This window comes from Syngnathus leptorhynchus, chromosome 4 (assembly GCF_054491065.1).
Source record: "Syngnathus leptorhynchus isolate UIUO chromosome 4, UIUO_Slep, whole genome shotgun sequence".
Classification (NCBI taxonomy): Eukaryota; Metazoa; Chordata; class Actinopteri; order Syngnathiformes; family Syngnathidae; genus Syngnathus; species Syngnathus leptorhynchus.
The window spans coordinates 7,917,300-7,945,041 of NC_141198.1; the positions used below are offsets into that span (position 1 = coordinate 7,917,300).

Sequence of the window (27,742 nt, forward strand, 5' to 3'; positions counted from 1 at the left end):
TCACTATTTGAAGCTGACCCCTTAAAGGACACTTGGGATTTCGCTTTTTCTCAGTGACTGTAAAATGCCTAAACTTTAGATTGCATCAGTTCTCTATCAGACTCCTCACTTCATGTTAGCCAGTGAAATGGAATATGGGGTATGCAAGAGTTTTGTTTCCCAGAATGCACCCTTGGTGGTCTTTAAGTTTGTAAAGAAATTTGGAAAGAATTGATATCGTGTAAGAATTAAAGAAATAAAATGCAAATGAATAGGCTGATTCGATAACGCCAACCACCACAGCGTGCAAAAGGCCACAGACTGACGGGGGCGTGCCTGGATGATAACGGGACCCCAGGATCCACAGCTTCTTACCATCAGTGGCGCTGCTGGCAACAAGCGAGCCCGTCTCTGGCATCCCCGTTTCACAAGAAATTTGACGCATAATAATCGCGTTTATGAAGTTGGCCGCAGTCATGGTGGTCTTACCGAGTGCTCTGAGTTCTTGTTCCTGGATGGACATCGGTTTGTTTTGAGTCTTTTCCCTACTAGGTGTACCACTTTCCCCACGGCCGGTAAGGTTATCCAATTGCAGGTGTGGTGGTCGTCCCGAAATTGAGGAATAAGGACTTGGGTATATTCCTCCCTGACTAGGGCTGGAAAGCTTGGGGTCAGACTTGCTAGCGGGCCCGTGGTGGTCTTGGACTTGCTTTGGTAGTCCCCTGCTTTTGCCATCACGTTCTTTGGCGATGCTCGAGTCTAGTGTGGATGCGTAGGCCTCAGGGGGCAAGCCAGTCCTTTGAAGATGACCATGGTAACCTTGGTATCGGGAGGGTACCGAGGGTATGGATCTGACAAAGGAAAAAAAAAAAAGGCTGTGAGCGCCTGTGTGTATTTAGCTAATTCTTAAAAACGTTTTGTTTGAAACACTAATCAGTCATTTACCGTAACACGGAGGAACCGGAGTGTTCGGCAGAAAGATTCTTGCTTCCAGTGTTGTGCAAGACACTTGGCCTTTGCTGCACATTCTCTTGGGTGCGAGGGGACACTGGGGAATGCTGGTGACTGTATGGCTGGGAAGAAGGTCTCACAATGCTACTACTTGCTAAGCTGTGCTCTGTACCTGAGGCACAAACAGGTAGACGTGCATTTAGAGCATTTCTTATAAAATATATATTTTGTATGTACTAATGGAAAAAAATAAAAGTCACAATCTGCTCCACACCTGGTCGCCAAATAGGGGCATGCTCAACATTTGCTCCACCCTTCTCTCTGTCCCGATCTCTATCTCTGTCACGATCCCTTTCGCGATCTCTCTCTCGTTCTCTCTCCCGTTCTCGTTCACGCTCGCGCTCTCTCTCCCGCTCTCGGTCTCTCTCCCGATCCCTGTCGCGATCACGTTCTCTTTCGCGCTCGCGTTCTGATGAGGAGGAGGTGCCTTGCATCTTGTTCATGTGCGATGAGCCGACTGTGCAGAAAAACAGAGAAGCAATCATTATATCAACAACAATTAGTGGTCCAACCGGTAACAATTACTGGTGTGACTCATCATACCGGGTGAGATTGGGGGAGTGGTGTAAGGCCTGCCAGGGAAGGCGGTGCTTCCTCCTGGGATGTAGGTGATACGATCCATTGGGGAGCTGGCTGTCCCTGCAGAGGGAGGGACCAGGACAGGTAAGTGCGGCACCTGAGAAAGATCAATGATTCCTATAATAGAGGAGGAAAGAAGAGCAAAGCAAAAAATGTTTTAATGGTAAATTTCCATGTGATGGTTTAAAGTAGGGGCTTCAAAATCATTTTAATCTTGGGCCGCGTCGTCATTACGAGTGCCCTCAGAAGACAACTAAGTGAAGAAAATGTCGACAACATGATCGATGTGTCGTCATTAATCAGAATAAAAATGTCATTTTAAAATCAAGATAAACATTCCCTTGCAACACCTAGGATAAGTATTGCCAAAGTTAAGGGGGTGTCAGAATGACAATAAAAAATGAATACTTCGTTCGAAGATAACACACTCAAATCAATTATTTGTTTTGCTGTGAAATTAACAAGCTGATGAGCATTAGATAAAACATGTTTTGAACTCCTCAAATATTTGTGCAAGGTACAGTAAGAGGCTTAAACTCAAACAAAGCAGTAACATGAAGCGAACCTTCGGAAAGGTGAACCCAGAAATACCAAACTATACTACAACACTGCCCAACAGTTTCACGCTCTCGCTCTAGTGATGAAAGAATCTCTCATTAGGTCACTATATGCTTTTGTTCAAGCCCAACCTTGGTTTTAAGTATATTTTGACTCATTGATGTACAAATTGGTGGAGTGCCGTTAACCCTTTACCCAATGAACACCAACAAAGTGGTCTTACCACGAGGGGCAGCAGAGTAAGGCAGAGAAAGGGGCTGATCTCGTGGTGTAAGGCCCCTTAGCATGTCTGAGCGCTGGGCAGCCATAGCAGCAGCTGCAGGCCACTGGTGCATTTGCTGGGAAGTAATGTAGTCATTGAGCAACGTCTGACGGTTCTCGAGGGCCGCTGTGTCTGGAAAGCCCCGGATGAGGTAGGGATAGGGATGAGGGTATGCCGGGTTGGGGGCCAGATGGCGAGGCAAGTAGTAGGCTGTAAAAGGGAAAGAGAAATATGCTAAGGGTTAAGAATTATCAAATGAATGTTGGATGAGATGCGCCAAAAGTCTTTTCATGCCCCGAGTTGAGTCAATCATCATAGCAGGGGTGTGCAAAGCAGTTAGTGTGACTGTACCTGGGTCAATGGGGATGCCACGAGGCAGAGCTGCTGGATCAAAGGCTAAAGGAATTTGTCTGTAAACATCAGCTCCAAGGCCTTGCAACAGACGCTCATAGGTCTGTTGGTCAGGAACCCCTGGGAGAGGGGATTTGGTAGAACTCATCTCCCTTGGGGTCGGTGTGGCTTTACGCTCCTGAGGTTCTTTCTTATTGCAGCCTAGAAAGAACACAACAAATGTACAATTAGGATACATGTTGTAACATTTGGAGAAAAATCACACCTACATTTGACAGAAATCATTTTTGAGTAATCCCTGCAGAGGTAGTGGGAAAAACCTAAAAGCCCTCACCATCATGTTGCCTTTGACTTGTCTCCCTTGAAAGAGGTGAGCTACGATGTGATGGTCCAGGGTAAGGGTTTCTTAAGGTGCTTTTGTCCTCGTAGCCCACTGGGCTATGGTGGGATTTACCTCCCTGCTCCGAGGTTAGTGTGAGGGGAGAAGAGCGTGCTATTGAGCTAGCGGTGCTGACCACTGCACTAGGGCGTCCCTTTGGTGCCTCTTCATAGCGTCCCCTCTCCAGGTGAGGGGGCGTGTTATGGTAGGAACGTGGTGAACTGGCTATGATGGAGCGAACATCATGTCGTTTACCTGAGCCAGCAGGTTCCTGCTTCATGGGTGCTCCCTAAAGAGAATCATTAACGGCATTCAGGAACTTCCAATCAGCTTTTTGAAAAAAGGCACTTGGGGGAAATGTGTAGCTTACCGGCGTTATAATGCCTTCCTTGGCTGACTGCCTGAGCTCCTCCCTAGGAATGAGGTGGATGGAGCGTCCAGCCTCCTTTACTGTGGGCACCATAGCCTCCCTGCCCTTCATTGGGTCCGACAGTAGACTGGCCCCACGTGGTGGAGAGTTTTCTCTTTTCATTTGCTTGGCCTCCCTTCTCAAGTAGCTATCCTGAGGGTCCAGATGACGTGGTATACCTAACACCGTGAGAATATATGATTTAAAGACAGAATATGTGGGCATGGGTGGGGGGTCTTCACATACCAATACAGTAGTTCTGTCCTTGAGAACACTCAGCAAATACTTGGTGAACAATTGGTGCCAAGTAATGCATAGTTATTTTACCTTGTGAGATGGAACCGCGGATGTGGTGAGCATCTTTATAGGCTGCGTGGTGTGGACTATCCCCGTCATGAGGCATGGCTCGACCAATGAGACCTGAGTTTGGACAAGTGATGACATTTGATTAATACGAAGGCTGATGAAACCTGAAAAAGCCAAACAAGATCAAATCTAGCAGATGCTACCTTCACAGTTGGACGCCGAGAGTGAATCCCTCATCGGCAGACCTCGAGAGATGCCTCCCTCCATGACATCATAAGGACGCTTGACTCCGAGAATTTCGCCAGGTTGACCTGACCCTCTACCTTCGTCTTTAGAGCTTTGAGAAACTGGACCTACACATTTGAAGGAGAAAGATATTATCATTTTGTGTTACATTCACATACACTGGACAGACTTAGAAATGCAAAGCTCTCGTTTAAGCTCCGATTTTTCATTTGCTGACTCAAAAATGTTTCTCTTCACAGAGAATTGGAAATTTACATCATAAATTTGGATAAATCCGAACACTTAAGATGACTGAATCATATTAAGATGTTGACTGGACTGCATTTTCACGACACAAGACAGTTGTCAGACAGCATGGATGGCGGCGTCATGGGTGGTCAACAAATGGGTGCATTTTAATGACAGTATTTTGAATGTAGTGCAATATCGTAACAAAATCTCAAGGCCCATTGTTGTGCTATGCATCCAAAGCAATCAGCTCATGTTGCAGCACGGTAATGCACGTCCCTATGTTGTGAAGATCTGCACACAATTCCTGGAAGCCGAAAACATCCCAGTTCTTGCATGGCCAGCATATTTACCGGACATGTAACCCATTGAGCATATTTGGCATGCTTGGGAAACAATGTGTTCCTGCCAATATCCAGCAACTTTGGACATTCATTGATAAAATGGACCAACATTTCACAGGCCAATATCAACAACTTCTATTTATACAGTATGCCACACATTAGAGGTGAATGCCACACATTAGAGGTGAATGGATTATCTTGGCAAAGGAGAAGTGGTCAATAACATCAACCTAGACCGATTTGTGAAAAATATTTGAATGAAATAGGCTTTTTATGTAGTTCAAAGTTCAGGATTATGAAAGATGGGAGCAAAAACTTAAATGTCACATTTGCATTTTTGTTCAGTGCACATAGCCTACTATGTTCTGTATTTAGAGATATGGTTAGCACAGACATTGGGTTGGTGCAAAATACTCACGATCATATGTGAGGATGTGACCACTTATTCCCTCATACACCACATGACCTTTTGACAGTGCGTCATCCCGCTCCCTGTCAGCACGGCTCGCACTGTCCTCTGTGATCAGACGGGTTATAGTTCCCTTATACAGTACATCAGCCGGTGTCCCCTGTGGACACAGTGACAACTCAGACCCATACTCACCATTTCACTATTGAATTGAGGATGTGGAAACTCAAATGTCTAATCATTTGGTTAAAACGGCAAAACATAATCTTGACTTTCAGATAGGGATGAGCAATTAAAAAAAAAATCTAATCGTGCCCCTCCAATAGTGTGACTGTGTTTTTTTTCCCCCAATATCCAATTGTTTGTTTTTTTCAACTTCCTCTTTCCATGAATTGTTTTTAAAGGAACCTCATCATGCTACGAAAATCAACCTTTGAAAGATTTTAGCCATGTTTAAATGTTAACTTATTGGGACAGACTATACATGAATTAATAAACAAACATGTACACTGTGTGTGTGTGTGTGTGTGTGTGTGTGTGTGTGTGTGTGTGTGTGTGTGTGTGTGTGTGTGTGTGTTTGCGTGCATGCGCATGCGTGTATGAAAAAAAATAAAGTTTACCAACTGACTGCAATGAGGCAGTGTTTTTTTCCACAAAAATTGCACCTTTGCTATTTGAAAGTTTTACTCCTACACTGTGATGATTTTAATTGGATTAATTAGTCAGCCCCACTCTCAACCCTTACTAACCTTGCAACATCAAGTTTTGTTCAAACCATGCACTTATACCCGAATAAGGTTAATTGAATTTTTACAAAATGAGTGGACACATCCCGATATGGCTGGGTGTACAGAGATTTTAGGTTATTTAGGGGTTTCAAGAAGTGTCGTCTAGCTCTAAGCTTGTGTAAATGCTTTCTCGTCCAAAAATTAATTTATAAATGGTTGCAAATAAATGATCTGCCACAAGACAACAGCTTGTACACTGCTCACATTTTCTTGACTAATCTGCCTTCACAGACCGAATGAGCCAATTGGATATTAGATTACAGTGGCTTGGTTAGAATTAATAGATTCGGACACAGCACACCGAGTACTTGTTGCTAGGGTAACTAGGACTCGTCACAGCAATGGTTATGTCACAGATGCAGTCGCTGCTCCACTTGGTCTGCTTCCTGACCTCTCTCCAAAGCTCTGCCCCGTGCTCCATATGAGTCCATGATTAACAGTGAACTAAAACTATAGCTGCAAGTTACATGGCCTCAGATGGAGTTGAATTGGGGGATAGTCAAACAACTGTAATAACGTGATAAGAAATTAATATTACAGTATATGAAGTCTTTTCTTCTTGTGGTGCTTCCCAGGTGACCAAGCAGTTGTACCATTTCATCAGCTCAACACAAAAAAAAAAAATCCCTACAGGCTCCTCACACTCTTTCTCTGGCCTGACAGCACATCACCTCAATTTGACTATTTTCTTTTGCTTGTTTTGGTTACAGTAAACAGATGGATTTTCACTTTATGGACAAAACCCACGCAGGTACTCTGCTTTCCTCCCACAATCCAAAAACATACACGTTAGGTGAATTGAGCATTATGAATTGACCCTGGGTGTGATTGATAGTGTGAATGGTTGTTTGTCTTTTTGTGCCCTGCGATTGACAACTAATTCGGGGTGTACCAGAGACGGCTGGGATAGGGATGCCGTCGTAGTTGCAAGACAAGTTAATGATATAAATACAGTAAAAAAATCATGTAGGTTTGTTTCAAACACTATGATAATAATAATGGGGAAAAAAGCAAATTAATATCTGATATAGCAATATATAGATAGTTATCTTTTCTGAAGGCGCAAAGCCTAACAACAAGTTCAACTCACCTGAGTGATGGAGCCGCCTCTGTAGGAGATGGAGGAATCTGGATGCATTCTGGTCCCCGGGATACCTTTTGTGATACTACCGCCCTGGACAGCTAGAATTTAATTTAATTTGAAAAGGTAAGACTGATGTTTCTGACACAAGAAGCAGTAGATGCAGCGTATATGACTTTCAATGATATTAACAACTTAACTTGTACATACATGTTTGGAGATTTCCATATCAATTCTCATTAGCATTCCACAGAAATCCATTATCTCGGTAGGTTTTTCTTAATTTCTGAGTTATGCGCATTTTGAGTTGGGAACCCTTTGAATTTGTATGATTGAGATTCCTCAATTCAATTCTGGTTCCTAATGTTTGTTGAGTGAGATTGTTTTCTTTTTGGGGGGGGGGGGGAGTAATTAGAGAGCGAACCCTCATTTCCTTATTCAAACTAATTATATGTCATGCATTTGTTGCCATGATTACAGTGGCAAATAATTTTAAGACATTACTGCCACCTTCTTGAGCATGCGATATAGAAGGTGGACACTGGCAGTAATGTGCATGTCTTTATTGTCTTTGTCTACTTTTTTGGGTGTTTTTTTTTTTTTTTTTTTGCACCTGAGAATAAGTCGTGGGACCAGCCAAACGATGTGACAGAGTCCCAAAACTACAGAAGTTATTATTATTATTATTATATGATTATTATTTTTGTTGTTATGATTATTGTACAACAGATTTAATCCAAAACATACCTCTACCACCGTCATGAGGCGTGCCTTGGATCGATGGGTTGTCAGCTTGCAAGGAAGAGCTGCGAGGTGACAACTGTTCTTGTTTGACGACAGGGAATGGACCACCTATAAAAAACAGAGCGGTTTAGTAAAAGCACGAAATGAAAAGAGAAATTATTACCCGAAAGATACACTTTACTATCCATTTAGTCAGAGACAGGAACTTAGAATAAAACCAAATAAATTGACGTACCAACTTTCCTCTGATCAATCCAAGACAAGCTCATCTGGGTAGAAGGCATCTTTCCATGTTCGTACCCATGAGCTGGGCTGTGCAACTGTACAGGAGTCCCCTGGAAAAGCATTCACTTAATTAATAGTATCCGCAATACTTGAGCATATGTTTGCCGTTACCTAATTTGAAGCTTTCCTACTGTTTAGAGCAACCAACTGTGTTGAAATCTACCTGTGTGATAGAGCCTCCAGGTTTGGTTGAGGAAATAAGAGGTGGTGGCTCTGGTATAATGAGGGGTCTCACTGCTGCTTGCCTGGCACTATCCTGTTGCAAACCAGGAAGTACTGGATGGCCCACTTGCTGGAATGCTGACAGGGAGAAGAAATGATGAACAAATGAGAAAAGAAATGCATTGGAAAAAATAAGAAAATGGGCTCAAGGAGAATAAAGAAGAGACTTTACAATTGAATTGGAGCAGGTGCTGGTCGTGACTGATCTTGGTCATGTCTCGTGGGGACATGGGGAACGGGGACAAAACTGGTCGACCCAAATTAGTGGACCTTAAGTCATCCGGGCCCAGTGCGAGCCTCTTGATTTCACCATGTGATGAGAAAGCCTGCAACTTTTCTGCAAAAGCAACACATATTCTTCATCATCTTGCATTTCTTCTTTTTTTTTTAAATTATTTTTCTGTCTCTTTCTTGCAGAAATGTATACGAGTTTTTCCACGATGGTCTTTCAAAGACATGACTGATCTGATTTTCACATCCAACAAGCTCACAGTGATCAAGTGCACTACATAAGCCTCTAGTCCCTTCTAGGTCAGTAGGGTTACAATCATTTATCAAGTGCCTTTCAGCCAGTGTCCCAGAAACGCACGAGTACACGAGAGAAAAAAAATACAGAAAGCAGATTAGCAGACAACTATGGGAAAAAAAACTAGTTCAAACACTATTAAATGTGTTGAATAAACTGCCAAGCATCATGCATGATTCTTGGCGCATCTCAGTTTTTCCTTTTTTGACAAAATCGGCCAGATTAGAACAACGCCAGCATGTCAACAAATACAGTACAGCTATAAATCAATTAGCCCGTAAAGTGTTGCTCTGACGTGTCTGTTTCCTATCAATTTATTTGCCAAAAATCATATGCTGCTTGGCACTATAATAAAGTCAACATTAAATATCCAGTAGGCAATAAAAGAGGCATACCATCTTTGTCACCAGTGGAAGGGCTGCGTGGGCGGATGCGAGGGCTGCTGCTATGAGGAGCCTCCCTGTCTCTTTCTGTTTGTTGGGGATAAGGCTGTTGTTTGCTTGGCTGCCCTGAAAGCTGCTGCTGCTGTTGTTTGACCTCCTGAGACGACTCCCCATGAGCCATGGTGATCTGCTGCTGGTACAGTGCCAAAGCATGGGGGGGCAAAACAGCCTTAGTACCCGCACTCCGCTGATTGCCTTGGATTGATGCTTCTGGGATCTAGAAGGAGATCAATGGTTCATATTATGAATTTGCACATTATACTTAAATTCTCCTTCATGTAATTCACATAATTAGGGACCTTATGCAGTCTTCGATGATGATTGTTCTACTAAAACTTTAATCTCTCCAAACAAAGCATGAAATTGCATCAGCTCATGGTTCATGCAACGTTTTAAAAATCAAAGACAAATTCAAGTCTTTTTAAGGTAGATTTTCAAGCAATCGTTTTTGCCTGCCTGGCATGATACTACAACAAACTGTGAATTTTGTGAATGCAGATAGTGAAGAAATCATAGGAATAGCTAGGTAAGTTTTACGCACAGGTTTATGCAAACATTTCATTTGTGCATTGTTAAAAGTCCTATGGTTTGGTCTGATAAGTACAGTATGTGAAATATTCAGTTTATATTTAGTTCCATATACAAACACTGCTTTGATGGAAGGGCGCAAGCACAAAAGCGGAGGTTGGAAAACAAGTGACTCACAATAGGTGGTATGGCAGCAGCCCGCTGTTTGAGCTGTTTAAGGTCCATAGGCTTCTGCAGAGGGGAGGATATGACCCCATCATGAGTGTAGTTTAGAAGGCTTGGACGGGGAGAAGTCATTCTGCAGATATATAAAATAATATAAAAACATTGACGGATGCATCCACTTCCAACATTTAGAACTATATATAATTATGATAAAGAACTACAGCAGCACAACTTATGGATACTCAATATAAAATAGCAGAAAGACACAATAGAACAAATGAGAGAAAACACACACACACACACGTTTCTTTGTTTGCTTTGGCAGAGGGCAGCATTTTTCTCAGCTCTGCCAGTGTGTTCAATTGGCTCTCATGGAAAAAAGAAACGAACAAATACAGCACAAACAAGACTAGTCATTCCTCCCACGCACTTTGACACCCATTTCTTGTGGCCTCATTCACAGGCACGCACATTTACAAATTACACTTAAACATGCACATTATAAGCCATAAGTGCCACTGAAACTATTTCACTGACAGAGAGGGCCAAGGATGCAAGACAGAGTAGTTTGGGGCACTATTTAAGCAAAAGAAAAAAAAATGATGCAGTGATCCCACATTTATCACGGGGGTTCCATTCCAAAAATGATCTGCAATAGCAAAGTTGCTGATTATAAGGTACATTCATTATTTATTGTGATCGGAGCGCGCTGTGCACCCTGGCAACACACGAGGGCGAGCTGCCACAACACCCAACTATTATTTTGCTGAAAACCAATGACACTGAGCTAGTGCATGATAGAATTAAATTTTATCTGGAAGCCTCGAAATGTAAGGCCCGTTTCACTTTGATCATTGTTCAATGCATAGAAAAATTATTGGCAAATTTGAAGATGCATGTATGGCATATAAAAGCTATTGTGAATTTCACCTGTTCTTTTCTGTGTTGTCTGTCTCTTCCACTTCATCAGCACTGCAAGTGGCACTGGAATCGCTGTCCCCATGGGAGCCTACTTTAGCCCCATGCTCCTTCTTTGAGCTCTTCTTGACATCCTCAGCCTCTGTTGAAGTTTTTTTGTCTGTGGCATCGTTGCTTGGTGATGGTTGGGTCAGCTCCTTGTTTGTCTCCCCTGTTTCAGTCTTTATTTCCTGCTTGATGGAGAACTCTCCATCTTCTTTTAGAGGAGGTTTCACATCTCCAGCCTGCTCCGTGCCAGTTCCAGCTATCTCTTTATCCCCAGTATTACAGCTAGCCTTGGACTTATTAGAAGTCTCTTCCTTGGCCTTGGTATCATCAGCTGAATGTGGTGATGGCAAACTCTCTGTGTCCGAGCTGTTGTTGGCACCACCTACCAGAAGGCAAAGCAAGGGACTTGTGAGAGAGTTGGTATGATACCAAATCAGAAATACGTGGACTTTTTTTCAAATGGTCATACACTTGATCATTAGACATAGCATAAAAAAAGTCTAGAGTTGTTGTCTGCCAGAGTAACACGAGGCAAAAGCTGCTAAATGTTTCAACAATGGCGAAAACAAATCGGGTATCAAAAACAAATCGGGTATTGGGAAAACACTCTTGTCTTCCTCTGACAAGAGGAGTATATGCAACTTGTTGGAGAACAAAGAGGGAGAAACAATAAAGGTTTCTAAGGCGTTGAACAGAAGAATTTTTGTGGAAATATTTCATGTGAATAAAAAAAAAAAAGTCACCACCAGAAAATTAAGAATGATGTTGAGTGACCGAGGTCATAATGCAATCTAGATAGTGCCTTGAACAAGTACTCATACCCCTTGAACCTTTTGACATTTTGCCATCTTACAACCACAAATAAATGCTATTCCTTGAGATTTTATGTGGTCTACCATCACAAAGTGGCACATAACCATAAAGTGGAACAGAGGTGATATGTAGTCTTCCATTTTTTTAGCAAATAAAATTGGAAAATATATGATCTTTGAAAACCGTGTGATGCTTACACATAAAATCTCAACAAAATAGATTCAAGTTTGTGACTGCTGGGAGTCATAAAACGTGGAAATGTTTCATGGGGTATAAACACATTTTCCAGGCACTGTATTATATTGGGGTTATTAATAGATGAATCGATGACTAAAAATTGATTGAGCGTATGAAAATACATTGTTGACGAGTCACATCTTGAAGCAATGAAACTAAAATTGAATGTGCTAGAATACTTTGCTGTAGCCAGCATAGGTGCTGTTGATTCTGTCACAACTATTTTGCTGGGAACAAGACTTTAATGTAAAACAAGGAAAGTTGAATTCAATGCGGGCCTCTCAAATGGCACAACAATATTTGTCAATCCATCCATTTTCTATACCACTTGTCCGAACGAAGATCACAGGTGAACTGGAGCCTATCCCGACTTTGGATGAGACAAAGGTGGTTGGGGTCGCTAGCCAATCACACGGAATTAAATTCAAAACGTTTATAAGCACTATATACAAATTGATATTTAAAATAATCAATATCCACTATTACCAAACAAATAAAATGTATCTAAGTGCCCATTCCTAATTTATTACGAATCTAGTATTCGGAACATAAGAAATGGCGTCCATTTTTGGGGAATTGAAAAAAAAAAAAAGACAAACTTGGAATGAGCGCTTCAAATACCTTTAAAATCCTCCATAAAACACAAATTCACAAAAAAATTACAACTTAAGTACCTGACCTATTCCACTGCCCACACTGCTCTTCTCACTCGAAAGCTTCAGTTTGTACTTCTTGCGTTGAGTTAGCTTTGAAACATTACAATAATATTGACCTGCTGACATATTAGAGTTTTGTACGAACAATTGGTGGTTCTTTTTAACTGAAACTTATCAGCTAATCTGAAAATGGGGTTCCCCGACAAGACGACGAAGCAGAAGTGGGTCCAAGAGAATGTTGAGAAATAATCAAGTTGGTGTTTTTTGGCCAGATATTCTATTGGCTGTATCACACAAAATCATTTTTTCTCAACCCCAAAAAACCCTCAATTCTTCTGTTACCCATTATCCACGATTCAAAATTCTCTGAAAATTCTGGTTGAAGTGGCCACTCCACCAGACTGTGTTTTGACGAACCATCATTTGGGGGGAATTGTTTCACGGTGCAAATATTATCTTTCTCAATTCGATGTACCTTCTCCATCTTCAGGTGCTTCTTCTTCATTACCACTAGCCCCTGAGCCTTCCAACTCTTCTTCCTCTGCAGTGAACTGGGCAGTGGCCTCTTCATTTTGAGGGGTTTTGCCCTTGCGGCGAGCCTTTCGTTCCTTCTCCTAAGTTAAGATCCAATACACAAAAATTAATTTTAAATAACACCAAATAGGTCACAACTTTGTGAGAAAACATGTCCCTCTCTCTTTTTCTTGCTTACCGATTTCATTTTATGTTGCTGCAAAATCTCATCCAGTTTTTGCCTCTTCTTGTAGTTGAAATAAAAGTTTTTACATTGTGACACAGTTTTTGATCCCACCATCTTGGCAATGGCAGACCAGTTCCTACCATACTGAAGAAGACCTGCAACAAAAAAGACCAAATTCCACAGTGTAACAGACAGAGTGGATAAGAGGAACATTGGCAAACTGCCATTGTATTCCGAAATGCACAAAACCATAGAAATCTGAAGGGGAGTGGTAATATAGCAGCTTATGTCAATGACATCACTAACTCTCCCTCACTGAGGTCACACTGTGTTATATTCTGACTAACTTTGATGTGACCCAGTTCCGAGAAACCCTAGTCCTTACCTCAGTCACCACATGATTTGTGCCTTTAACAAGAGTCTCCATGAACCCACCAGACCAAAGGAGGATAGAAAAAGCCGGCATGAAATTCACATATCACATGTGCTCAAAGAAGCGGTCAGCATGTTTGTGCAATAGAGGCCAAAGACAGATAGTGTAGAATTTACTGTGGCGGTTCCTTCCTCTTCAGCGTGCGCTGTTAGCTAAAAGCAGCCCATTTGCCGCGTGCGCTGTAAGCGGCTTAACCTACACCACCCACTTATTTCCTGTGCCAGTATGACAGGTCCTGGCAGGGCACGCTCTACGAGGGTTGTGGGGGTTAAGAACAAGCGTGGAACCAACACCTAGCGGTGTAACCTTACACAAGCATTCAGAGGTCACTTGCATCTTGTTAGTCAATGGAGAATGGAAGACAACAAGCAGACACTCTTTGATATTAATCTTGAAACATAACTCTCTCAAATCCAATGCATCTTTGACATATATAGCTGTCACTGACTAATTTCAAAGAGATGGCTACTAGAAACTAATCTGACACATGCAAAGCAGAGCATCATCTTGCAAGTGTGAGATCACTGGTATTCCTTTCATAAGAATACATCCATGACACTTAAACACTTAAACAAGCTGCAGGAACATTTGAAGGGTCTTGAAAACTGCATGACAACTTGTCCAGCTTTAAGTGGCTGCAGACATTGCAACTAAAAGCTATAGAAAAAAAGCAGACTCGTATGTTGTAACTAATTCCCTAAGACAGGTAGTCAACTAGCAAGGCCTATATTCGAGAGGGTGGTGCCTCATGTAAGCCAATTCCCATTTCAAACAACCTAGAAAAAGCATTCAACAAATTCAAAGTTTTAAGAATTCAATGATTATAATGAAAAGTAATGACAAATATCAATACCTAGTTTAATCCTTGTATGCAACTGTACAAAGCGCATTCCCAAGCAGTTGACTCAAAGCCTTAGAGGCAGGGGAGACACGTGGATCAAACATCCAATCAGTCAAGATATTCCGAAGCAGGTGGTTGCCTCACACCCAATCAGGACCCTGAAAGGCCTTAAGCACCACCCAGAGACCTCCAATCAATAGCTGGTGTAGCCAGAACGTGATTGTCACTGTGTCACATGCCTGTTACTTCAGCCGCCGTCTTGTGGCCCTTCTGGATCACACGATCAGACTGTCTGATCTCTGGAGGGAGAGCCTGGAATGCTCTTCAACACGGGGCCTTCCCATCCGGCGCAAAGACGAAAACAGCTCAATCCCTCCGCTCTTACTTCCAGCTGGCTTGTTACTTGATACGGGGTCAGGTTGACATGCTCCAAAACACCACATGGTCCTGGTCTCTCCCCATCGCTCTGCTATTCCACAGAGCTTCAGTAATTGCAGCTCTGTTTTTGTGCTGCGTCTCTCTTCAATGGCGGCCGTCTAGTAAGACTTCCACAGGAAAGTGGGACTATGAGGCTGTACTCACTCACCCTCTCTTTCTCTCTCTCCTCATCTGATCTTTCCTCTATCTCTCTCTCTCTCTCTCTCTCTCTCTCATTCCCCTCCCTCTCTGTCAGCCTATCCCTCCCCCTACCTCACTCTGCCAGCAGGCACCACCGACCAGTGCACACACAAATGCATGAGTACACACGAACTCGAGCCCTCTCGCTCTCGCTCTCTCTCTCTCTCCTGTTAATACTTTAACACACAGACACAAACACACACTCAGGCGGTCCAAGTGTAAACAGAGGGTGTAGCGAGGAGGGGGAGGGAAGTAGAGAGGGGGAGAGAGAGAGCGAGAGAGCGAAAGAGAGAGAGAGAGAGAGAGAGAGAGAGAGGGAGGGGGGGAGCGGGGATAAAGAAGTGGAAAGTAAGCAAAGGGAGAAGATGGGAGGACAAGGAAGGCAACAGAGTTGATGTTGATACCATGAGAAAGCATAAAGGCTTTCACATATTTCCTGACTGACCTGCTTTTCATCTTGAATGTGACCTCGCCAGTCTATAATAAAACAAGAGTAAGGAGAGAGGGCAAATGAGGGGAGTGGGGGGCGGGGGGGGTCCCCTCACTTGCCAAATCTTCCACAGCGCTTGCCAACTTGGGCTGGTGCCATCTCCCAAACCAAAAAGTGGACAGGGAGAGAAAAAAATAACCGAGCAACAGTGGAAAAGAAAGATGGTATGTGCTTTTCTACCTGCAGCTCCTTTATGTGGGTTCTTCCAGCAAGTGGAGCGGGGGCCTTTATACAGGTGCCTTGAATTTGAACTTACATGAATTCTAGCCAAGAAGTGTGCACATACAAACACACAACTTGGATCAAGATCCAAGAGATACAACCTTTACTAACACACAGCAATGAAGATGGCTTATTGTTGCAATACTATCCTGAAAGGTAGGGAAATATTCAAATGACCTGTGACATTAAATGTCTTTTTTTTTATCTTAAAGGAGAAGACCACATCAAGCTTGCTGACAATTAAGGCTATTTAACACATCCATGTCAAGAAAGTGTCAGAGGGAGCGCAGTGAGCATCTTGATGAACTGGGGGGCTAAATACATTGGAGATATACTTTTGTCTATTTAGGAGAGGAGGGTGTGGGTGTGTTGGTGTGTGGTGGGAGGGGGGGTCTGTTTGAAAAATGACAAGACTTTGTCCTTCTTCAGCTCTGGCTGCTGTCGCTGGCGTTCAGTGATTACATAAGCACTCCATAGAAGCCCTGCATCTACCCAACTGCCGGGCTAATCCCCTGGGATGGAGCACCCCACTAATCCCACTGCAGGAGAATGGAATTGAAGACATTAACCGGGATTACTACACAGTCCTGTGTTCAAGCCAAGCAGTGCCAGATATAGACCAAAAATAACCCTTTAACAAACAAATACTCTACAAATAAACAACCACATTGCTGGGACCAATGCACGTGTAGCCAAAGAGCAGCAGGGGTCACAGTCGGCACTAGAGCAACAGCGCCTCGTGTACTATGATTAAAAGGAAGGATAGATTTAATTATTCAGGCGCAAAAAGGCACATAAAGCCACAGAGCAGACCCAAATCAGCAGTTTGCAGACCGCATTAACATTCTTAGAAAATGCTCAACAACATTTTAATATATGCAACACAGATTACCCAGTTTGAAAATTCACAAGTAATTAAGTTTAGAATTAAAATGTAATATCAGCAATCTTATCAAAGTGACAATACAGTCCTTTTGAGGAATCCAGATCTAACAGTGAAGAATTACAAACCACTGAGAGTGAGACGCTTAATGAGTATCATGTACTTCGCACAACATACAATTGCACAGTACAAGTCTGAGGACACCGGGCACAGTATCAGAGACCTCTGTGAATCAGCCTGGGTAAATCTTCTGTCAAGATAATAAACAGGCAGGTTAATGACTGATAAGGGACAGACTTTACAGCCACCACGATAAGAAGACAGGCTGCCTTGACCCAGAGAGAGGAAATGGCTAGCAAGAGCAGCAGCCACAGTCCACCAGATAGATACAAACACACAGACACAGTTTTGAAGCACGTGGCAATCGCTGCCTCACTAACAGGAAAGCACAAGCTCATCATTTGTTTGGTGCGCTTTAAAGCCATATGAGGCATCTGTACAATGAACAATAATCTTACAACCAAAGTCATAGAGGAGGGAAAGGTTTGTTGTGTGTTACCTTTTTTGGCAGTTTCCATCTCTTCTTCAGTCCAGCGAGAACTCTCATTCATTTCTAGATTGGCTGTCTCAGACACACACACAGGAAAAAAAAAAAAAAAAAAAAAAGTAAGAAGGAGGGGGGAGTGGGCAGTTGCAAGTGACAAATTCAGTTAGGGAGTGACTGACAAGAGGAAAGCAAAGAGCAAATTAGAGAAGAGAAAAAAAAAAAAGACAATATGTGGGGGAAGGGTATTTTTGCGACTTGCTAAAAAGGCACTGTTGCCTAGGTCACTGGGGACTGTTTGTTTTAGATGAAGGAAGCAGGAAATCGAAGTGGAGAAGTCAGTTAATGATTATAGACAACAACTGGCTTTTCCCTGGCTGCACAAGTTATTAGCTGGAGTGACCCTGGCCCTGCCCAACACGTAGAGAAGTTGGCTCTTGTGCGTGTAAGTTCTCTACATGGACCTATGAAGGACAAAGCAGCCAACCAAGCACTGCTCTGAATACTGAGACAACGAAAGAGGGAGTCCTGCAACTTAAATCACTTGGGGAGTTCCGCGTGATTAAAAAGTCAACATGCAGAATATATTGTACTGTGTACACACAAAGGATGATCTATTAAATATGTGTAACCAATAGCAGAATTGATGTTGAGTACAGCTTACTGACAACCTATGAGGACTCTTTAGGGAAACAAGGTTGGCACTTAAATAACAGAGTGGGAAGAGGACAGAAGGGCCAACAGTGCACTCTGGTGGTATGGTACAGGAGCATTATTTGGAGCAATAGTGAGTGTCTGAAAATAGTGAGCTAAGTGGTCACATTCCAAACATCTGTCTGATCTAATAATAGTTTGGGAAGATGATAATTGTCAGAACATTGAATTATACTAATATGTAAAGTGTGCTACTGATGTAATGCTGTCCGAGTTTAAAAGAAATAGCTGGATGGAATATTGGACTGTCCCTTCAGTGGAAAATTGTAAACCTTCATTTAAACGACTATTGATCAAAAGATGTGTGTTTCTTTCTGCATTTACAAAATCCTATATAATCTAATTCATCTTCTCAGTGGCTCACTATGTTGACATACAGTTAAATACTATATCTTACATTCGCAATGAACATAATTATTGTCGATTCCAAATAAATGTTAATGATGTAATGGATAAATATGACCCTTTTTATTTTGTTTTCATAATAGTTGTCAGGAAACAGACTAGCATCTCTCAGTGACGAGTTGATTTTTAATTTTGGTCCACAGGAGGACACTTAAACTATGAGACTCTGCTTTGAAGTCCAAAGAACGTACAGATGAGCTGGCATAACCCTCACAACCTGCTTAAGTGAAGTAAACCACCAAGACTGACCGAGCTCATTGTTGGCAGGCGGTGTGGTGGTCTCCTCCACCTCACTGGTCATCGAGCGGGTGATTCGGCCCTTACGGCGCCCCTGGCTGTTGGCTGTGCGTCGACCCTTGACAGTCACTGCAGGCTCTTTGTCCTCTGCGTCTTCGCCAGAAGTTTCATCTCTGCAATTCAGAAACAACATTTAAACTCACATTGTGAGCATGCACTGTATACAAGTCACGTTTCCAAGTTCCGCTCCGATGTGACACCAGAATGCCATGATCCAAAGAAATTCAAGAAGAGATGAGAAATACAGAAACTGATATCCATCAATTCATAATTGGTTTCAAAGTCATTCGTGAACCTTTAGGACTCCAGCTAATCACAGTGAGAGCCATTATCCACAAACTGAGAAAGCATGGAACAGTGGTGAACCTTCCCAGGAGTAGCTCGCCTCCCAAAATTACAGACACAACTCACCCAGAAGGTCATGAAAGAATCTCGGACAACATTTTAAGAACTGCTGGTGTCCCTCGCTTCAGTTAAGGTCAGTGTTCAATGACTGCGCAAAAAATGAGAGTTCCAAGTTGAAAACCATTGCTGACAACAACAAATCTTACACATCTGAATGATTTCCAAGACTTTTAGCAGACCAGTCTAAAAAACGTATGTATCGGTTATGTACGTAAGTGTCTCCAAAATATCTCCAAAGAAATGTCAAAGACTCATCATCAGTTATTGGAACCACTCGTGTTGCTACTGAGGATTTAGGGGCCAAATGCTTTTTCACACAGGGCCTAGTTTCACTAACTTCAAAACTGACAAAAAATAAATACATTTTTAAAATGGTAACTGAACACATCAATATTGGTAGATGACAATTGGGTTAAGAAGAACAAACCTTGGATAGATTTGATCCACATAAGAAGTGTAACACACGGGATTGTGACGGCACACACTGAATTCCATTAATATTAACGTGAGGTACAGGTGTTTCTCCGATTATAGGAGAGGCTCCTGTACGAAAGCACAAGACTGTCAGACAGCAGGGTTTGCTCGGTCGGAATCACCCGGCAATGTCTCACTCCAGGCATAAAGGAGATAATGCCTCATCAGCATGACACAACTGCTCAAGAATGTACATTACCTAGCTCTACAGTACAAAGTACAAACTCAGATTAGATAATAGAGTGCCTACCTACACAGATCGCATGCATTCAACTATTGATTTCCAAGGAGAACAGAAAGAGTGCTATTCCATCTGCTGCTTTTTTTATCTGTCGCTATTTGACAATATTGCACAAAGCTATCCACCCACACACAAACAGATATCATCTGTTTACATTGTCAACAGCAAAACCACAAAACAGAAGAACCCTCGAAATGTGTTTCCAGAGGAAAACAGCTGTTTTAATAAGGTGAACGAATTGCCGGTGGTGGAAAGTCTTGCTAGAGATGCAACTTTAAAGTTTAAAGAGCAATCGCACTTCAGGATGAACTTTCTCTCTGAAACATACGCTTAGAGTATTTCATGCTTTGAATAGTATTTCATGCTTTGAAGTTTGACACAGAAACCAAGACATGAAAGTAAGACGACCTGAATGAATAAAAAATTGTAGGCTACATAGAAGTGCTTTTTCTAATAGCGTGATTTCAAAAGGACTCTATACATAGTGATAAAAATGATACGACTGTGGACTAAATGCTCTCTCTGTTGAATAGATACAACGTTGGCTTACTTCATTCCATCCTCTTTGTCTTCAGCTTCTGTTTTGTCCTCCTCCTTCTCTCCTTCCTTGTCTTTCTCCTCCTTTTCTTTGTCTTCCTGGCTGTTTCGGTTGACTTGCTGCTGCTGCTGTTGCTGTTGCTGCTGCTGCTGCCCGCCATGCTAGAGATTATGGGAGAAGGCATACTATGAACCCACATGATCTACTTATGGTAAATCAACATCAGAGTTTTCATTTCATGAGACTCAACATCAGAGATGTCATTTAAGCCTCAATGTATAAGTTTGCAATCAGTGAAATGACAAATGGCTCAAGCCTTTCTCGCAAAAGAATTCCACAAGAGTCACTCCTCATTTACAAATTTCAAAACCATTTCAATGAACATATTTTCTCTGGTTCTGCCTTTTTAACACGTTTTGTGTCAAAATACTCTAACTGAGCTGCTATAAGAAAACATAGAAAGATACTTTAACAGAAATCACCAAACAGCACACATATCTATTTGGTAACACTGTTGTATCTTGTTTATATAACATACACAAAGTAATCTTTCGATCCATCCATTCATCTGTACCGTTTATCCTCACGAGGGTCGTGGGCGCGCTGGAGCCTATCCCAGCAGACTTCAGGCAGAAGGCGGGGGACAACCTGAACTGGTTGCCAGCCAATCGCAGGGCGCACAGAGCTGGACTACCATCCGCACTCACAATCACACCTACGGGCAATTTGGCATGCTCAATCGGCCTACCAAGCATGTTTTTGGAATGTGGGAGGAAACCACTGCAGGCACGGGGAGAACATGCAAACTCCACACAAAAAGGCCAAATCCACAACCTCTGCGCTGTGAAGCGGACGTTCTAACCAGTGTGCCACAAAGCAATCTGATTTCACAGAATTTCATGTAACTAAAAAGAATGCCAACAAACGCAAAACAAAACAGGATGTGAAAGTTCAGAAACCACAGAATAACTGTTCAGCTGGATGACTTTTGGTTTTGAAGAGAACACTACCACTTCCTCACCGTGCCTGTCTGGGTTTTAGGGTGAGAGTTCAGCTGAGCACTGACATTCAGGCTGACAACTATTCTTGCACTATTGACATCCATTGCTATTTGTGATGTATTTGACATTGCTGCCGTAGGCCAAAGCAACACCTTCATTTTATGATGACGATCTCAATGCAGAATCTTTAACGTGTGAGACAAGCTGACAAAAAGAGTGAGAGGCAAGTTAAAAAGATGAAGAGCAGGGCCGAGGGATGACTTTGATGAGGGGCCTATTTATTAATTAACATGAACAGAATTTCACTTTTATTATAATTATTATTCACTTCAAGTGGAGTGCAACCACTTTTCCAAATACCTTATGTGTAGCTGGCCCCCTTAATAAATGTTTTAAGTCAATGATGATAATGTCTTGCCATATCTTGGCTATTTGACCCATTTGTCTAGTGAGACCAGATAAATCAATACCGCTGTGCCAGTGTTATACCAGTGGTCATTACGGGAGACTTTGTACCATCCCCAAATTAAGCACATCGTCTTCTGTTCTGTTCTTGAATTTTATGTTTGAAAAGAAAACACTGCAATTGCAATATACAAAGTAGAGGAAAGGTTAGCATAGGTTATTCCTGTCTGACTTGTTTCGCCAAGAGGTTCTGGCATTTTGCCCAGTGCATGACGACTACAACCTCAGGAACGATAATCACTTTAAAAGTAATATTGTGGTTCGTTGAGATAGCATGTGTCCTTTGAAACATAAGATAACATGATTAGAAGTTCTAAAGATTGAAAGCTGACAATACCTGGCTTCTTCCTCGTCGTCTGTAGTTTCTTCGCACGATGTTCTTATAGTTCTCATTCTTTTTGGTCAGATAATAAAAGAGCACACATTCTGCCACCGTCTGAAAAATTAAAAAAGAAATGTGATTTGCCTGGGAAATGTGATTTCCTGAGAAGATCAGATTTCTCAAGTGAACACAAAACGCATACCTTTCTTTCGAGAAAAGATGCGATCAGACCAAAGTTTTTAGGGTGTTGGATGAATCTGTGGAAGATGGAAATAAAAAATATACGCCCTGAAGAATCGATATTTTAAACATCACTTGCATAAAGCACTGAGCTCTAAAACCTCTTATTTCAATATTATAAAAAAAGAGGGACTGACATTGTGTTTTCAATAGTTAATCAATGTATTGTTTAGTTGATGCTGTCAGTAATAATCACATTTATTGTACAAGATAAATTCAACCTGCATGATGGAACATTTTCAAGTTTGTATCACAAAAATCTAAAAAGTACTTTTCTTCATTTTGTTCCAGATAAGAAGACAGAGAAATTATAACATTTTGTGTGACATGTTTTGAATTGGACATTCAGTCAGTGCTCCTGTGTGTCTATGCTTCAAATGTCATCGCTCATTTGTTTAAAAAAAAAAAAAAAAAAGATTCACTTCCTTTCCTACAACTTTTTTGACCCCTTTATCATCCACATTTAGTATAATCTTGTTCACTTAACTGATGCTGGATACCAATATGTCATGACAATGTGTAAAAGAATTTTTATCAATGAAATTAGTACAATAAAATACTTAATGTGGGCCTCAGGTCTTACAGTGGTCAAATCTGGAAGTTTTTGGTTTGAATCCATGTGCCCTCAGGAACAATGTTCTATGTCATTGAGCAAGATACTAAAATTAATTTTTGCCCCTGATGTGATGTTTGGCAGTTTGCATGGCAACCTCTACCATCAGTTAATGAACGTGTGAATGAGACGCAATGCAAGCATTTCACATAAACACACCCCATTTAGCACCCTTACTGTACTGAAGAGTTGACCTTACTTCTCTCTGAAAGTGTCCTTCTCTTGCTCACTCCACATGTTCATGACCTGCCGGTCCTTGTACACCTTCATGGGGTCATCCATCAATCCATTCATGTTGATGAACTTGATGCGTTGCTGCTCAGCATCAAACAGCATCGGAGGGATGACTGCCAGCTGTCGCATTTGCTTTTCAGTGTTCTAATGTTCGCAGGTGCCACACAAAAGACACACATTAATCAACATCCATGAATGAGACAGACTATTTTGAAAAAGGAAGAGAGCTAAGATGGTGCTCATTGTTGTCATGAACCGGAAGTAACATTACAGCTGTTTTTAAGCACTAGAGGTCAGGCGGCAGGGGAGGAAGTTAAGCTTCCTCAGCAATTTTAACTACTGGTGACATTTTCCACATGAAATGTGAACTCCACACATATTTCCCTCTAACTCTTATCTCAGGGAATGAAAATGCTCCAAATGGTTCTGCACTGGAGGGACAGTGATTAAAGTTCCATCTAGATGGCAGGCAGTGCCTGAACATCTATCTTACTGGTAGAGAACATAACGGGAAAACTTTGTCATGGTACACTACATATGTATGGAGTGAAAGCGGGGTGCAATGCTAGGTTTGTTTTTCAAGTAAGAAAAAATATAATATAGAAAAATAATATCAATACAAATCAATATAAAATTGTGCTTTGCAGTATGCAATAGCACCGGAGTAGAGGATGTTCAATGTGCAAAGTAAACGGTACTATATTTGCAGTGTCAATGGCAATAAAGTACTTGTGTAAAGTAGCAGAGGAGCAAATATTTCTGATGGTACAAGTTGGAGCAATATGGGAATGAGTCGATATTGGTGTTATGAGATCAGTGCGATGATGCCTTGTGGGGAAAAAAAAAACTGTCTCTATGTCAGTGTCAGTTCATTAAGGTACAAAGTGTGAAGACAGTGGGACAAATTATCATGGTTCTTATCTTTGATCAAGTAAATCCTAATCTAGGGATTGTTGAAGGCCTTCAAAGAATTCTGATTGATTAACGTAAATTATATACTACAAAATACTTTCACAATTAATTCCAAACTATGAAATGGCTTAAATGGAAGATCATGTTTCATTTAGTTATGATGGTATTATTATTGTAATTATTGTCTTCCATCACTGTGCTGCACTTTCTTTTCATCTACGGTTGTTGCGGAGTTTAGCTTTAATTCAATTATTAATTTTAATTAGGAAACGTATTAAATGTTTTCAAAAGCTCAAATAAACAAAAGGTTTTTCCGGCTAAGGTTTAAAGTCACTACAAGAAAATCATCATCACCTTTCACTGATAATGCGACAGAAGCAATCACTCTGCCATAATCACTGTACAAAATACCCAGTCAATGCAAGTCTTAAGACAGCCGGTAAGTGTGACAAGTCGTCTTCATTGCGGCATGTCTGTAATTTTGTTGTGAAACCTAGGATTAACTTCATAACTCCACCTTACTTTTTATTATCGATGTTACTCGAACTCCACATTCTCGTCTCGAAACATGTTTACAAGACTTCACTGAGCTGTCTATGATGACAAAACTAGATACACATATTTGTTGAACTCGGGTACCCTAATTCATGCTATGTTATGTGAATATGTGTGACAATAAAATTCCTTGAAGAATGTTCCCCTCACACTTTTAACAAGAGTCTGTTGGCAATGTTCTGTGCGGCCAAACTGGATATAAGTCATCATTTGATACACTATCGAATCAATTTGACTCATCAATAGCTGTTTTCTATTATACTGCTCATCTTCAAACTGAAAAATATCATAGGATCATTATTATATTTCATTATTTATTCATATTTTTCTGTCTTTTAAAGCAATTCAACTGTGTGGTGTCCTAGCACCCACGATTGACGGAACGTGAATGATTCCGTGATGATTACAAAGTGAAAAAATGGTCAGACAAGGGACAGAGAATCTTTGGCAGAAAGGATTACCTCATGTTCTGATATTCCGTCAATGATCTCGGAGACCTCATGCTCACTGCGAGCTGCAGAAGAGCTCAATCCGCCGCCTCGCTGCCCAACGCGGCTACAAAAAAAAAGGATGGTGGAACAAACCACATTTCACTCTTTGAGTTCTTACAGTATCCATTGCACATGACATCAAGTGAATTAGTCAGTTGGAGTCACTGGGATTGAAACCGTGTCGCTCACCTTTGAATTCGTTCCTGCATCTCTCTCTGTTTCCGAATCTCGGGGAACTGTTTCTCGTAGTATTCCCGTACCTTGCTCTCCTTGGCTCGGCGCCGAGGATTGTTTTCAATGCGCTCCACCTTTTTCTCCCAGGCTTCCATCAGTTGGTCATAACGCTGGCAGAATTTCTGCTCCTTTTTTCACACAAAAAGGCAGGTATTTTAATTTACTATGCTGATTTGAATGTAACTTGGTCTTTGCTGTGTATATTTTGTGATGCACACCAGACACAAGCAGGGAGCAACGAAAGATATTAGCGTAAAAGGAACCATAACCCTTTGGATCGAAAGCCTAAGTCCTAACCGATCAGCCACTGATGCTCTAATGATGAATCGGGGTAAAAAAAAAAAAAAAAAAAGGGGATTTTCTACACTTACCCATTGCTTACGAGCATGATTTCGTCTCTTGAAGTACAAGATGAGTTTTTTTCTCATTGCTTGGTTTCTAAGAAGGTTGAAAGAAAATAAAGTGGTATTAGGAAAATGGTGGTAAAGCAAAAAAAATTATGCTACTTTTTTTTTTTTTTTTTTACACATTTGTCACTTGATTTCGTACAACATTTATATGTCCTAGATTACTATATACAGCATAAAAAGCACACACAAACAACTGTTGATGCTTTAGAATGGGCAGGACAGCATGGGGGACAAACAAATACACTTGTCTTGCGGCTCCTCAAACAAAGGTCAGGGCCAGTAATCTCCTTAGGCAGGCGCTCAGTTTGTCTCTTTCGTTGCTGCAAGACAGCATTTTATTCTTGACACTTAATCTGTCAGTTGTAAGGTTACACTCCCCGCTGATTGATGTAATCTTATTCTACATTAGTCAATTTAACTAAGCAACGGTATTACAGGCTAGGAAAGACTACAAAGTGGGTTACTATATACCACAGAGAATGGACACAGAATAGAGCTGCGGTAAAGAAAAAAAAAAATGTTTTTAATCAAATATGTACTTTTTCAGAGTACTTTTCCTCCCATCGCCGATGTACATTCATTCCCTAATGGTGGCGACTATGTGCAACCAGTGGCGTTTTACTCTTGATCATAGCTCACATCAAGGGTCTGTGATTTTTTATTTATTTTTTTTGAAAGCATGTACATGAAGTTATATTTTTCTTGCTTTTAGTCCATTTTTATTTTAAGCAAATAAAATATAGAATTTAGAGACCATCAAAGTTTTAAAACATTGTTGTCTTTTTAAAACAATTTATAAGATACATTTGTAGTAAACTAAATAGTAATGAATGAATGACGTGGCAATAGCCATTATTTTTACATTGGGCTCCTCTTATGTTGTTTCAGAAAAGAGATTCATTCCAGACCACAGTAGGCCATCGGGCGCACCATGACAATTTTATTGTCTAAAGACAAAATTTTAAATTGATTCGAATGCAAATTTTTAACAAAGTTGTTGTTAAAAAGTGAATTGGATTCTTACGGTCATTATCAATGAAAATAATTACTTTCACACCGTAGCAAACAACCGACATGAAGTCATTATTGCTCATACCACTCGCAATTAGCTTTCATGAAATGAAATCCAGACATACTGAGAACCTTTTTTGACACATTCAGAATAAAAGCAGGAGCAAAGTTATGAGCGTGTGCATGTAACTCATGATTTGCATGACAAGAGATCAAGTATGCAACGTTTAAAAAAAATCTGATTATGATATTGCTATTATAACTTGTATTTATTATCCTTTTGGCATAGCAAGTTGTGCAGGCTGACTTACATTTTGATGTTCTCATGGTACTGCTTGGTATCAGAAGGCTGATTGTACAGTGGCTGAAAGAAAAACAACAGCTTCACAATATGCTCAGCATGGAAGCAGCCGATTACACTGAGATCGATCTGTTGCGTCATCACATAGATCATCACAGATGTGTGACTTAATAATTTGCAAACTCGTCTTTAAATAGCAAGAAGGGCCACTGCTCTAATTAATGGAAGTAACCTAGTTAATATGCTATTTCATCCCAGAGAGAAAAATTCCCCAACTGTGCAAGACGGGTGAAGATGGATGATGTTTTGACAGTGCAATATGTAGGAATAATGGATTCTGGTAGAAATAAAGTACAATACTTAAATAGGATATTCTATTTTTGAAATATGCGTCGAAAAGATCAGATTTCCATTGTTTAATAAAGCTTGTGTAGTGCACTTCACAACCGCTCAACCGCTTGCGCCCTGATTGGTAGGAATCATGCAATTCAAATACATTTTCCCATGTCACTTGTTTAAAAAAAAATATATATATATATATAATAATATGGAAATAATATGACAGATATAACTCACCAGTTCTACCCTAGGTCCAAGTCCCTCCAATATTCTGTGTGCCTCTTCTGCCTTTTT

General features: G+C 41.2%; 1 protein-coding gene across 4 annotated transcripts in view; it reads right to left on the reverse strand.

Moving 5' to 3' along the window:
• ncor2 (nuclear receptor corepressor 2) overlaps positions 1-27,742 on the reverse strand; it is a 57,028-nt gene that overhangs the window by 6,391 nt on the left and 22,895 nt on the right. Inside the window, exons 7-38 of one of the 4 annotated variants that reach the window (XM_085909068.1) lie at positions 27,686-27,742; positions 27,120-27,172; positions 25,759-25,825; positions 25,343-25,515; positions 25,124-25,217; positions 23,161-23,339; positions 22,311-22,365; positions 22,124-22,222; positions 20,333-20,481; positions 18,615-18,775; positions 17,262-17,324; positions 13,228-13,370; positions 12,991-13,129; positions 10,774-11,191; positions 9,856-9,976; positions 9,103-9,367; positions 8,354-8,518; positions 8,123-8,259; positions 7,910-8,009; positions 7,678-7,782; positions 6,940-7,031; positions 5,071-5,221; positions 4,038-4,187; positions 3,856-3,948; positions 3,490-3,707; positions 3,075-3,408; positions 2,741-2,941; positions 2,351-2,599; positions 1,534-1,686; positions 1,205-1,447; positions 925-1,102; positions 469-830 (exon numbers count right to left, since the gene is read on the reverse strand). In XM_085909068.1, coding sequence (XP_085765194.1) covers positions 469-830; positions 925-1,102; positions 1,205-1,447; positions 1,534-1,686; positions 2,351-2,599; positions 2,741-2,941; positions 3,075-3,408; positions 3,490-3,707; positions 3,856-3,948; positions 4,038-4,187; positions 5,071-5,221; positions 6,940-7,031; positions 7,678-7,782; positions 7,910-8,009; positions 8,123-8,259; positions 8,354-8,518; positions 9,103-9,367; positions 9,856-9,976; positions 10,774-11,191; positions 12,991-13,129; positions 13,228-13,370; positions 17,262-17,324; positions 18,615-18,775; positions 20,333-20,481; positions 22,124-22,222; positions 22,311-22,365; positions 23,161-23,339; positions 25,124-25,217; positions 25,343-25,515; positions 25,759-25,825; positions 27,120-27,172; positions 27,686-27,742 — 5,167 coding nt within the window. The remainder of the gene's footprint in view (positions 1-468; positions 831-924; positions 1,103-1,204; positions 1,448-1,533; positions 1,687-2,350; positions 2,600-2,740; positions 2,942-3,074; positions 3,409-3,489; positions 3,708-3,855; positions 3,949-4,037; positions 4,188-5,070; positions 5,222-6,939; positions 7,032-7,677; positions 7,783-7,909; positions 8,010-8,122; positions 8,260-8,353; positions 8,519-9,102; positions 9,368-9,855; positions 9,977-10,773; positions 11,192-12,990; positions 13,130-13,227; positions 13,371-17,261; positions 17,325-18,614; positions 18,776-20,332; positions 20,482-22,123; positions 22,223-22,310; positions 22,366-23,160; positions 23,340-25,123; positions 25,218-25,342; positions 25,516-25,758; positions 25,826-27,119; positions 27,173-27,685) is intronic. The other 3 variants (XM_085909069.1, XM_085909070.1, XM_085909071.1) reach the window with 3 other exon arrangements.